Source organism: Necator americanus, chromosome X, assembly GCF_031761385.1.
Source record: "Necator americanus strain Aroian chromosome X, whole genome shotgun sequence".
NCBI classification, from domain to species: Eukaryota; Metazoa; Nematoda; class Chromadorea; order Rhabditida; family Ancylostomatidae; genus Necator; species Necator americanus.
In genome coordinates, this window is record NC_087376.1 from 4,393,027 (window position 1) to 4,406,934 (window position 13,908).

General features: G+C 37.4%; 2 protein-coding genes across 2 annotated transcripts; both read right to left on the bottom strand.

Moving 5' to 3' along the window:
* Window positions 1-1,223: 1,223 nt before the first annotated feature.
* On the bottom strand, window positions 1,224-3,267 carry RB195_021464 (uncharacterized protein; the record flags this gene model as incomplete). Its single annotated transcript, XM_064208209.1, has 3 exons — window positions 1,224-1,373; window positions 1,450-1,575; window positions 3,172-3,267. 3 exons carry the CDS (start codon window positions 3,265-3,267, stop codon window positions 1,224-1,226), a joined length of 372 nt encoding a protein of 123 aa, XP_064064090.1.
* A 2,659-nt stretch (window positions 3,268-5,926) lies between these two features.
* RB195_021465 (uncharacterized protein) lies at window positions 5,927-10,212 on the bottom strand (the record flags this gene model as incomplete). The annotated part of the gene is made up of 15 exons (XM_013446004.2): window positions 5,927-6,000; window positions 6,109-6,278; window positions 6,359-6,534; window positions 6,604-6,713; window positions 6,777-6,915; window positions 6,979-7,054; window positions 7,113-7,240; window positions 7,601-7,672; window positions 8,253-8,383; window positions 8,443-8,573; window positions 8,636-8,775; window positions 8,997-9,170; window positions 9,269-9,360; window positions 9,454-9,579; window positions 10,185-10,212. The coding sequence occupies 15 exons, from the start codon at window positions 10,210-10,212 to the stop codon at window positions 5,927-5,929; spliced, it is 1,767 nt and encodes a 588-aa protein (XP_013301458.1).
* Between the last annotated feature and the right edge of the window lie 3,696 nt (window positions 10,213-13,908).

A 13,908-nucleotide genomic window follows, 5' to 3' on the forward strand; every position in this document is an offset into this window, starting at 1 on the left:
GATGACTTTCTTTGTCATTGTAAAAGTTTCTGAATATTAACCTAAACACAGTAATCAGGGAGATTTAACTTGGATATAGGAACTGAAATAATCCTACTATAGTCGTTGAGAATCGCCAACCTCGATAATTCTGCAAGAAAATTAAAGGCATCGCCCCACGAATCTGAGGTGGTGCAGATTTCAGGTGGAGTATTCGTATACGGGATGGGAGACTACGGAGAGGGAGGTGATTCCGTCCATTTCTTGCTAATTGCCGTAAAAAACGGCCCGGAAGATACGACTTCATTCGTTTTGGCGCACCATTTTGTACAAGAGGTTCGATTGGAGCGCGCCAGTCTTGTGCGACGCCGCCGCCGGGCCGTTTTTTACGGCAATTAGGAAGAAATGGACGGAATCACCCCCCTCTCCGTAGTCTCCCATCCCATATACGAATACTCCACCTGAAATCTGCCCTACCTCAGATTCGTGGGGTGATGCCTTTAAAGCACGACAGCACACGCCCCTCACTTCGTTTCAGAAAATAACGTTGTGTTAAAGGAGGAAGTAATTAATCAGAGGTATATTTTAGTGGGGTAGAAAAGTACTGACGTACCACACGAAGAAGTACAGCAAAATTAGAAAGTGATGGAGAAAATGCTCTATCATTTGCTAGAAGCTCTCAGACAGAATAAGTTAATTAGACTTAACCTACGACAGCTTATTTCGTTTGTCTGAAAAGCACTGCATATTATTAAGCGGACAGAAGAGCACTCCATAAACAAGCGACCTTCCTACGCACATATGAACCGTACATTATTATTCCATTCCCCAGTGTTATCCAAAAGATAGTGAACAATGAAGAAGTGCACATATATTGGAGAAATATGAATCCTATAGTAAAAAAAAAACCTACCGGGACGGTAAGCAACAGTATTTGCACCGTAGAAAGATAAAAACAACGAAACAAAACAAAAATGACAACACTTCCATGACATTTTCAAGCAATTGTAGAAAAATAATACTAGTATTCGCCCTTCAAGTCACAAGGTTTTGATCATTTTCGGAAAAAATCCGGGGACTGTGTGCAAAATACTCTTTGAAAAAAGGTATTACTTGATGTGTTCTATCAGAGTCAGTGCTTTACCGCTGACTGCACTGTGGCAAGAGTTCAAAAATAATGTAAGAAGAAACAAGAACCAATTCTTGAACAATTCATTTATAACAAAAACAACAACGAAAGAGAATCAGGCCTTCACGGCGAACTTCCTCATAGGGAAAGCACGCTCCCTGTGCAGTTGCTTAGCAGTCTTCAGGCTCTGTTCGTGCTTGGTGAGACGCCTTCTGATGGCACGAGTTTGCTTCTTGCGCAGATCAATCGGCTTGTATTTGTGACCCTAAATAATGAAATAAACCGTCAAAGTTCTAAACACGAGCATCTGTTTCACGGTCGAAATAAAACAGCAAACATACAGCGTAGAACTTGCGAAGCTCCTGCTTGTAATTCTGGTTGATCACGGTCAAGATTCGGGCGATTGTCTTACGAACAACACGAATCTTGCAAAGCTTTGCAACAGCTCCTCCGGTAACTTTCGAAACCTGAAATCCCAAAATATGGACGTCATCAAAAGATATCAGCAACAACTAAAAACTATTCCATGTCGTTTCTAAGTGCGGAGAAAATGAAGTAACTCTGACGACTCCTATACATTAATTCTTAACTTAACTCCATTAATTTGAACAAAAAAAAATATTAGGACCAAAGATTCACTCACTACGTGCACATTAAAAAATCAAAATGCAGCCTGTAGATATATATCACTCATCAATCCACTACAAAGGCTCCGAGACGGCTAACCCTTTTCTTGAACTCATTCGAGGAGTACACAATTGCATGGATATTCAAGTATCATAAATAGAAAAGATGAACATCACTGGAACAACTACTCGACGATTTCTCACTTCCGGAGAATTGGTAGAACTAATAAGATTCCAATGATTGGAAAATTATCTTCAATGGAGACCTATTACGAAACGATTTACGTTTTTGATTATGGTCTGAGCTTTAGCACAATTAAGAATGACCAAAAAACGTATTAGAAAGAACTGGACCCAGCAGATATGTCATAGCCGCCGAAAGAAAAAATTTATCTTCCATAAGTATCTTTAGTAGTGGAAAAACATACACGCTTACTATGAGTTTAATATACACCTTTCTTATCAGGACGAAATGCACCACTCTAATACTTAATTTCTGAAAATACTAGTCATTTTACTTCGTGAATGTCATCAACACAAAACATATCGCCCCCTTCAAAACAATCACTGGCTATAAATCCCTATTTCGTACACCTTGTCTTCTTCTTTAAAAGAGAGGAGAGGAAAGTGTGAAAAACGAAAAGAATGAAAAGAGAGCGGATGACCTATCATCGAAACCACTAAAAGAAGTCAAAGCATCATGATTTCCATCTAAAGTACTCTGACTTGTAAAGGGAAAAAAAGACTATCCGAAATCTGGAGCTCCAGAAGTCTTGAGTTACCAGATTCTCCATTTTTCTTTCATGACAGTCTTTTTAATAAAAGGCAAACGCAAGAAAGAATACCAAAGCTTTATGTCTCACCGTATTGAGTAACGGTTGAGCAGAAAAGAAGTAGGGAAAGTCAAGATAGGAAGAGAATAAAATTAAAAATATGTCCGCAAAATTTAGCAGATAAGAACCTTGTTCCCTCTCTTTTAATATGAGAGAAAAAAGAAAGAGATAATAAGAAATAAAAAAGAAAGACATTAAGAAACTCGTCTTTCCTCAAACCCTATATACTGACAGATAAACGAGTGACTAATTGAAACTCGGAGTAAGATGAAACTAGGGGTGTCGGGTGTTCCCACTATCAGAATTAGCCTATATCAATTTTCAACAATCACCCATGCAAATTTCAAAAATTGCACATCACACGGAAACTTTGATAAGGTAATTTCGAACGATTTCATACAAACCCTGAGCCATTACAACTACTTTTCAAAATGTTCGACAACAGTTTGCATGTTGATAAAAACGCCGGAATAAAATTGTGGAAAAAACAAAAGCAGCAATATAAATAAAATTTCAGTACGCAAATTACCAAATCCTCCAGAAATAAAGCTATCTAAAAAGTTGCAAACTAATATAAAGTACAACGAAAATGAAAAATACTTGCCCGAAGGGATGCGAGCTCAGTTTTCTGTTCGACCAACATCTTGATGAGTTCATCCTTCTTGTGATTGCGGAGATCGCGAGCTCGGATCTTAGTCATGTTTAACCCTTCAAATACTTTGTGAAGGAACTTCAATGAAGCATTTGCACGACAACAAAAGGAACGAAGAGAAAACCGGATAAAAAAGTCGAGAAGAGTGATTACAGGACTTAAAAACGAAGGGAAACGTGAGAAAGTCCCACATTTGACACCAATGAAGAGAAAAAGGAGATCAAAACCCTCAAAAAGTTCTCCACATTTAGGCCATATGAGCGGAAAGACGTCAAATTTCGTCGCTCAATTCGGAACGGTAATGCTACATTCGCTCTCGGACCGCCATCTCATCGGAGCGCGTTATCTTCAACTTTGCATATTGCATCTTTTCTAAGATTTTGTGGAATTTCAATATTTGAATACCACTGAATCTTCTTGTTTTTGAAAATTCTATGTAGAGAAGTTCATGTTGTTTCTAAATTTTGCGAAAATTTCCATCTGGTCTTCTTAGCTTCCTTAGAGTAATCCTGGAATTGTCATATGTCGACCTAGCGCATCATTTTGGACTTATGTTGCCTCTTTCGAATGTTCTTTTACAATTATACTCCGGAAGATTATGTGGATCTTATTTGCCCACAAAACTAACGGTAACATTAGTTCCTGAGTACTATTTTAATCTAAGTTATGGAGTGTTGGATGTTTTCCTCGAGATGTGCACTCTGAGATTTTTAAAGTGAGGTCGAGAATGTGCAACTTCGCCAATATTTCGCATTAGTTTTTTGACAACACCAGGAGGAAAAAAGAATGTTTAAAATGATCTCACGATATCCAGCAAATACCGTATCGACTCTTCTAATTTTTTTATAGCTCATTCATATTCTAATATACCAAATTTCTTGTCTTTGAACTCGTTACGTAGTTTCGTATTGTTGGATTTCGTCGTTAGGCTAAAATCTTTAATTTGTTAACATTTATGGACGGAAAAGAAGAACTTCCACCGTTTTTCAACAACTTCAACGTACCATTTAATATTCGAATATTTTTGATACGAAATAATTTTAAATAACTAGTTGAATTAATCAGTGTTTTAACTTAAATTTGTCAGCACATTAATTTTTGTTTTATGAAGCACTTAGGCTGCTCGCAGAGTTCACAGCTGCGTGGGCGGCGCAGTTTGACGGCTCTGCGTTTCGGCGGTTATCGGGCGCACGGTTCTGAACTTTGTGGGCAGCTCTGGTATTGGAATGAAATTGGATTTTTAAATTTTTCGATTATTCGGGTTATAGTATCATCTAGGATTTCTATTCTTCCTTGAAACAGTCTGCACTGGCTAGGATACCAGAACTACAGTACGGTCAAAATGACACGAAGAGAGGTGCAGTGGCGAAAGCGGCTGTGCTCGGTGGACCCTAGCCTTTACGTAGTTTGAAACCGACTATAATTTTCGTTTTGTTACTAAATTCATAGTCTTCTGTATGCATTTTCCTTTATTCAATACTATTACTTCTGTACTACAGTTTATCCTTTTATTTTATTAACTGAACAACTGCTTGGATGGTGACACACACCTCTTTGCCGTCATTTTTATTTTTCTGTGTACAAACACAATAAAAAAAACAGGAATGCAAATTTTATCAAACAGGAGATTAGATGTTACGACCAGATTGTAATTCTCATCACTTCATCTATAATATTTGCACACAATAAATAAGTTAAGACCAAGTTAGGTCCATGAAACCGGAATGTCAAGAGTCTAAGAAGCTTAACTTAACGTAAAATGTCATACTATACATATTGCTATAAGTCAAATTATGTTAAACACTCTACTAAAATGGAGAAAAAAAAGGGAAACAAAACTGCGAAAAAAATGAAAGGCTTACAGATAATTCATCCCATACATTGATCAATTTACAACGGTTGTTTCACACAACTGTTTCGGTTGTGTTCTTAGATTGTTGGGAGATTTCTAAACATTCTTAGTACTGCGAGTAAGCTCTAGCTCTAGCGGAAGCCTTGATAGATGTACAATCATAGAAATTTGAGAGAAAAAAAGCTACAAACGAGCAGAGCCACATGCGCAGCGAATAAAAGCAGAGGAACTTATAACTGTTTCTAAAATCAAATAGTATATCAATCATAGGTGGTGCTGGAAAAGTAATACCTCTTACAAGACAAAAGACATATGCGCTTTGCATGCAACATTAGTAATGTAATCTATACAAATACAATTTGTTCGAGTACAATAGAAAACAGTTATTTTCATGCTAGCTGCTTATCTTAACTATTACAAAAAAGGGAATGTATGCAGGTTAACATTCCTTCCCATCAAACATAATACGAAAAAGAAAAAAAAAACAGATTTGGGATGAGTTATCTTGCTATCAAATACAAAACTACAGTCATGGTCACAGAATCAAAATGGAATTATAATTCTTCTCAAAGAATTGGAAGTCTGAGAAAAAAAAAGACTTTAATCGGCAAAAAATGTACGCTTATGTGATACTAGCAGTGAATCGCTAAACATACGCTTTTCACCTCTTGTACACCACAAGGGGTTAGTCCTAAGCCACAAATGAAATGTAGCATGCCCTACTTATCTTCTTATCTGAAAATGACTATAACTCATGAAATAAGATTTGTGGTCTCAGAGTTAAACCGCTACTACATTCCCTCTCGTGTACGCTGTTTCATCCTCAACCATTTCGATTCTGTGCCCAATTGGATGTCATTGTTCGCGTGGTTTGTTGAGGTCACGGAGGTTTGTTAGGAACTTTTCTGGGGTGATGATTTGATCAGAACCTGAAAAACGATGTGTTGATTTGTGATATGATTTCTACAAAAAACATGTTAGAATTTTTCCCAAAATTTTCATTTCTTTGAAAAAAAGCAATGAAAAATCACACGAACCTATAATCACTTCCCATGGTTTCTTTGCTTGTGTTACTTCATATGCTGCTCGCATCTCTGAATACGTTAGGCCACCAATGACGAAGACGATTAAACGTGGACCACTACGATATTGAGCTTGCTGTCCACGTTCTTTGTGCCACTGACCATAACGGGCAGATGTTGGAGCTCTGGAATACAAGAATACGATAGGATGAAAAGTGGTACCGGTAGTCATTGCACTAATGTAAATGGTAAATGGTCAAGTTACCTGAAGGGTTGGTTGATCTGGCGACCAGCTAAGAATGGGAAATGTTTTGTGTCAAGTTTGTCATCTATGGCATCTTCCATGATATCCTTCAACACCGGAACCCAACGTGAAGATTGATAAACCTGTTCGTTCGGTCGCTCTTTCCTTGCTGGTGTCCAGACTTTCTTGCGCCCTTGCTGTAAATCATTTTTGAGTTATCTGTACCTCATCTTCTTTTTTCATCTCTTAATAACTGATGAACTTACATCGGTGGTAATGTTCAGTCCCAGGAGAGCTGCATTCGTGATCGTTTCCTTCTCAGCCATCGCAATATTAGCGTGTTGAAGAAGCTTATTGAGGTTCTCGTCGGTGATTCCTAGAAATTTTACTTGGCTTATGTATTCAAGAACATTCCGTTTCTTTATCCCAATTTACTCACCGTTCTTGCTGAGAATATACAGGAGAATGAGCCTCAACCGGTCCTCCGTCTTTACGACGGGGTCGATCAATAATGGTACCATTAGCTTCATTGGATCCCTAACTCGTTCGCCTTCGGCATCAATTTGTGTTGCAAGGTCCTGAAGAGGTAAATACCTCAGATGACTCGGAAAAGTTACACAAAATCTAGTTTGGCCACGTACCTGCTCGACTTTGCAGAGTTTGTCAACACCACTTTGGTACTGGCGCATACATTCCTCTGCCAAGTGAAAATGGGTGCTGAGAATGAAATCATAACTAAATTGTCTGAAAAAAGTTGATGGTTTTTTTGACTTACCTAAACTTATTTAGTTCCTTTTGATGTTGAGGCATCTTTTTGATCATCATGGATAGATCTTTTATAGATTTTGCATCTGCTTTGAAACCCGCTTTTGTGTCGCTGAATTTCTTCAAACCTTTCGTGACCTGAAAATAGCGTGATTGTGGATAAACTCTCGGGCACATTTTGGTGGATTCCAGTACTCTTGCACTCTCAACGTGTGTGAATAGTTTTTGGATAGGACACTTATTATTCAAGAAGAGTGGCCGACGAAACACTTGTTTTCCCTCATCCTGGTCAAGATTTGTACAAAATTTTGGGGAAAGACAGTATGTAATCGACTACAAGACCATTATGGGACCATAGAATGACATTTTAAAGCGATTGTAATCATACTTGCAACACATATGTTAGTAATACTGCTTTATCAATGCTTCTAGTCCAGATACAACATTAAATCAATCTTCTTTTTCAAGGCATAAATCATTGAATGTGTAAAAACCAACCTCTTGGGAAACAACAGCAATATGCTTATGACGAGTGTCAACCCACAAATCATCGTTCTCGTCGAGAAGCACCTGAAAGTTGCATTGCTTCGTAAAGATCCGAAGATTTACTATCAGATCACCAAAAGTAAGGATGTAAGGAACGTTTACAATAAAAATGACAGCCTCTCCACAAAAACGACTAATACTAGAATGAAATGCTGCTATACTGAGATAATGACCAGAACAAATCCGCCATCAGGCACATTGAATTTGCTTCCATTTCAGAACGGTAAACTTTAGACAAACTCAGACATATGTTCAGAATGAAAATTGGACGAGTTGCAAGTACAAATATATGATAGTGGAACTTTGCAGCATTTCAATTTGCCTGCAGTTTAACAATAGAAGGACATGCACTAAGAAGAGATTAGGAACAACTGAAAGCAAATGGTGGAGCAAATTTGTCAGTAAAATAAGATGCATACGCGAGGTTTTTGTAGGTGATTTCCTAAGGAGACCTTTGGAAGAATCTAGGACTGATCGTCTTAAAGAATTTTGAAGGGTGAAAAAAGAAAGAACTTAAACAATAGGCTATGTGGAAATCAAAAAAACTTTGAATGTAAAACAAGAATGATAAACATGAAAGTGCATGATCATCTGAAGCTCATACCTCTTTCTCGACGCTATCATTGCCGCCTGTTTCATAGCGATACACATCATTTTCAATACCAAGCAAATCATAACACATTGCTTGCAGGGTCAATTCATGTAGCAGCGGAGTGACAGCATCAAATCCACGATCTGGAAAAAGCTAGAGGCTTAAATTTCAGGAACGAATTGAATTCACAAACAGTTCTCACCTATGATTAGCAGCTGACTGCGAGCTTTGTCAGCTCCTTCGCCCATAGTCGGATCATCCGCTTTGTATGCATCTAATTTTTGTTCAACCAAATGCCCAAGCTCGACATTTCTCTCGAAATCCGCACGATAACTAAAAAGAACGCCAATGAAAGGCTAAAATAAGGAAATAGTAACAATTTTAGGGAAACATACCGTAGCGAGGGGTATTCTCCCAAAGTGGCGCAAACGGTGGCGATTTGTTCAGCTATACGTTCGAGGTTAGATGTTAGTCCACCTTGTTTTTGTGCGTTGTAGTAAAGAAAATACGTGTCAGGTGAGTCCAAAGTGTAGACCTATAAAAGCAAAAGATTTCTTAATATCGTTTGTTCATCTAAATATTACTGAAATTGCTCATAGCAATGAGTTTTGAATATATGTTTCCATTAAAAAAGTTTGCTCCGGGTAATTATCATGTATTTTTTTATTCTTACTATGTATAAATCATAGAAAAAACTATCCAGCGAATTGAAGAGAGTCAAAATTATGTAACGAGAATCGATATGAACGTACGAACCTGACTTTCGTATGGAGTAAATGCAATGTTAATTTCTTTCAGCGTTTTGATATGACGAGCCGCTGCACTTCGAGAAAGCTCCGAGAACAATGTATCTGGGCACGCTTCGGTGAAAAAGACATGGGCACATTTGTACTGATTACGAACCGTGTAGTCGGCAATTAGGCGATCAATCTGAAAGGAGGAGATTTTCCAGAAGTATTCGCATAAAATTCCAAACTTTACTGAATTCTAGGTTTTTTGAAAGATGCAGAAATAGAAGAAATTCTCACCGATTCCTTTGTTGGTGCAATCAGGTAGATCGCTTCCAAACTGGGCAACGGTTCCCTTCGCTTTGCCAGATCTTCCACTATGGTTATTCCATCTGAAATGGCATGTATTTATATAAAACGACACTAAGGAAGTTACAAAAAAATCGGTAAAAATGAAGTAAACAAGGAAAATATTGATCGATTACCTTCCATAATGTTATGCATTTTACAACATGCGGATAGCATACGCATAGATAACCGATCAACAACCAAAGCATTCCAACCCTTTCCTTCTGGTTTCTTCAACGGGCGGATCACTTCATTTAGAAGCTCTAAAATAAGAAATTTACGCAAATTGAAAACCCTCACGTGCTGTAGTAAATGCGATGAATACTCTCAAATTCTAGTCTGAAACTGTATTCCTTTTCAAATCATAATCTTCCATGGCGAATGATAATAACCTCCATCCACAAAATGAAATCGACAAAATAATTTGCCCTACGTTTTTTTTTTGAAATGCTTACTTCTACACAATATCAGTCAAAAACAGGAAAATGGTCTCATGCTGATTACCTACTGCTTATAAATAACTTTCCATGAGGGTTTTCGTATAATTAAGCTCTGCACCACTTGAAAAAGCGAAGATTCCGTTCCATAATAGTATGTCATTAATCTCCAAGGGATAAACCAGGAAATATTAATCAAACGCGTGCTTTCGTGATATTGAAGGACTTTTTTGTTGTAAACGTTAGAATATCACAGAATGAGCGCAGAACGAAAATCCAGCAAGTTACGAAATCAGTGTTATCGACTTATAAAAAAACTGAAGCACGTCATGTTTTAGTGGAGACAAGAAAGAGTAGGAAGAAAAGGAAAGGCGATATCCAAACTAATTCAAAAAGAAAAGAACGAATCCAATCAATAGAAGAAAACTCACTATTTCCAACAATCTGCTTCAACGACATGTTGTCGGATAAGCACAAGTTGTAGCCCTGATTAAAAGCTCACTTTTCAATATTCAAGCCTGAAAAGAAAGTATTATAGTAAAGAATAAAGAATGTTACTTGAGTTAGTGGTCAGAGGAAAAAAAAAATCCCGATCGATTATGAATGGAACAACATAAACTTTTATGAACTAATCGTAGCAGAAGAGTCGCGTCAATCGCAATTATTGCGAAACTATTGAATCAAACCTCATGTCGTCGACGTTCTTCAGTCAACATATTCCGATGTCGATAGAGATGTACTGGAAAAATGGGGCTATACAAGTGTGACGAGTGTCGGACAGACCTCACACACACACACACATACACACACTATGCGCAAAAGGTCACGACGCATAGCTAAGCAGGTGTTAAACAACGCGCATCGAACAGATCGTTTCAATTGAAACATTGTCGTATAAAATGACGTCGTGAAAAACATGTATATAGAGGACATGTATCTTAAGAATTGATTTCTATTCGATTCGAATGCGACAATATTCGCTCGATCATACCCATAGATACAGAGAATTGAACAGCATCGCGCGCTACTTTCATTACGCCGCTCCGTTCAGTGCGTCAGCAGTTTGCAGCCGCGAACGGGGGGGGGGGGGGGGGGGAACGTTAAGCTGAACGTAAAACGAACGTAACGTTACCGTTGACGACGACATGAGATAAGATCCCTATACGAATAATAAACAATATGAAAAATTTCTGAGTAATCGAGACATGTTTGGGTTTTGCGGGGCGACGAGCTGGCAATTGTGGTTGTGTGCGGAATGGCAAAAATCGATAGCTCGACGCACAACACTGCCAAAAGCGCATAAAACTCCTCTATTGAGGAAAGACGAGGTCGATTCACATTCTTTCAATATGACTTATCCTCAAATTTACCAGTAAAAGTCTCGAGTACAAAAAAAATCTCATCGGTCCCCCCATGTTTCCTGTTTCCATCCACCCATCAATTTAATTGACACATTCCTAACTCATATCCTGTTGTGCTCATATTTTTCCTCCACTATATTATAACACTATCCGAAAATATAAAATAATTTATGTTAGGACTTAATTAGGACAATTTATGACGTGCGCCGACCGATCGATAGGTCGCAGTGCGCACTCATCCACCGGCTGGTCACTCTTCTCCTAGGAAACACTACCCCATGCATGGAAACAATTCGAGTCTTCAACTTATGACTAGGGATCATCTTTCTGGATGTTGATTCCTGTGGATCGTATAGTGGAGCTGAGGTGATCCGTAATTCCAGCCAACAAATCCATGGAACTTCCCGATGTTATCCTAGTAATTCGTTCGTTTCATTTCCTGGATGTATTCGTCGAGTGTTTAATTATTTTTCATTCCCCTCTACATTTTTTGTCCTCATGATAGTTTTAAATGCTTAGAGGAAGAACACGTTGTTCAGTTGTAATTGGGTCAGATCTTAGCCATGGTACGCCTGAGCAGAAGAAACGAATATTTAAAGTGAACATGTAATTGTGGGATCTGAACAAATATTGCTTGCCTGAACAAATCTATAAATTCACAAGAGCCACAATAGTTGCTGTGAAAAGTTCCTTAAAATAATGAAAATTTCAGGAATTTCATCTGAATAAATAGAAAATATTTGCGACTATTATTCTATCTTCAAGAAAAAAATGTAAAATTTAATTAGTCGAACTATACGATTGTTCGAAAATACTGATGTCAGCTTTATTTTGAGAAAAATAAATAAAAAGAACCCTATGCTATAAGGAAACAAAGGACAATAGCCTTGTTTCCTACATTCTTTTGATAATATCCGAGATGAACCACGTGAGCAATCAAGTATCCAGAATCTCTGAATCCAGTGAGAGGATTAAGTCGAATGATGCGTTCACTTCTCGTATTTCTTCAAAATTAAGCTCATTAGCGCAGTAAAAATAACTATGAATAACAGATTTGTTTTCCATGGTCATATCACTTTTCCAGTTAAGAAAAGATATTAAGCGTATGGAATATCCGGAAAAATTTCGACATACTTAGATTTAGTCTCTTCTTCTCTATATTTACACCCTTTTTCACTATATTTCGGATAGAATCCATTTCGAACAATCTAAAACTTTATAAATGTGAAGAGTTTAACAGATCACATAGTCCTGAAGTCCGGATTTTAGTTCCCTATTCAGGATACCACAAAATGGCCTTCATTATCGGCCCGTCTTCGCATCCACCTGCATCCTCCCGCTTATCGCTGTGTTTCTCCTCCGGGCTTTTAAGTCATGCTAATGCTGCTCACTCGTAACTTCGTCACAATGGCTCGTTTCTCCGCTCGGATGTCTCACTTCTTCCAGTGAATCAATATGACGATGTCCTGGATTGTTCACGGGGAAGCACACTCATTTCGAGTTCGTGCTATGTTTCATCAGGTGTGGAAGAGCGAAGATTAATAAGTCACAAAAGGGAAGCCCGCTTCCGTGGAATATTTCTATATTCGTCCTTGGCTAAAAAAAAAAAAAACAAGCACATGAAAAATTAGAGCTATAAAATGAGAATAAATTGAGCAATTATCCCGATAATACCCTCCCATGCTCTCAAAGAATCCAAAAAACTGGCGGTTACTAGTCCTAGTTTATGGACATATGGATTTCTAAGTGAAACTGAGCTGAAAACGAACTGGTCCCCGAGTTTTCTAAAAAGTATATGAGATAGCAATGAGAAATAAGGGGATGTAACAAATAAAAAATATTCAGAAATAAACAGAGAACGTTAAAAAATATGCAGCAGCAATTGCTAGCATTTGAAAGAGATACATAAAGAAATTGTTCATGGATAGGTGAAATTAAAATCCATAAACGTTTCTCGAGAGTCTTCTGAATACTCTATATCTCTTCTTTTCTTATTTTCTGGTATAATATTTGACTTTAAGATTATCCATGGAAAATTTTTATAATGGGAAATATTTCTATTTAGTGGACCAATAGAATATGGGAAAATTCTGTTGAGAAGAAATAAGGCATACAAGAGGTGAAGAGTGAGGTCTTTAGTGAAAAAATAACTAAGTGTTAAAGGTGAAGGCGAAAGATGAGTGATTACTGAATTTTAAGAAATATGTAATGAGGTAAATGTGAGGATCAGGTTGTGGTTACCAAAAGAGATGCCAAATAATAGAGGAGACGCACGACAAATTAAATACAATTTTTTTAAATTTGAAGATGAATGAGGAGAGATCAAGATAGAAGAATAGGGAAAGTGGAAAGACTGGTAAATATTGCCTCAATTTAAATCACTGACTCAATCAGGATTGCCATCAAATAGGTTCATTGCTTTTTTTTCTATTTTTTTAGTGCTATTAGTCAACGATAACGGATGATATCAACGTCACTGTTTCTCACTTTGGCTCAGATGACAAAAAATAACTAGTAAGTTGAAAATTATACTAGTTATCACTATTCTAGCATATTCAAAATTGAGTCATAAATAGAAAAAGAGTAGGAGAATCGAATGAAATTCCGTTCAGGATTTCTAGAATAGAAATGAATTTTTTTTTACATGGAACTATCCGTTTCCCTACACGTGGATTCTCGAGGATTCATCCTATTCAAATGATTGAATAAACTTTTGTCGGAAAAACTAATCATGAATAACTAGCGATGCTAGATATGTTTGACACTTTTAAACTGAAAATTTAAAATTTGTGTA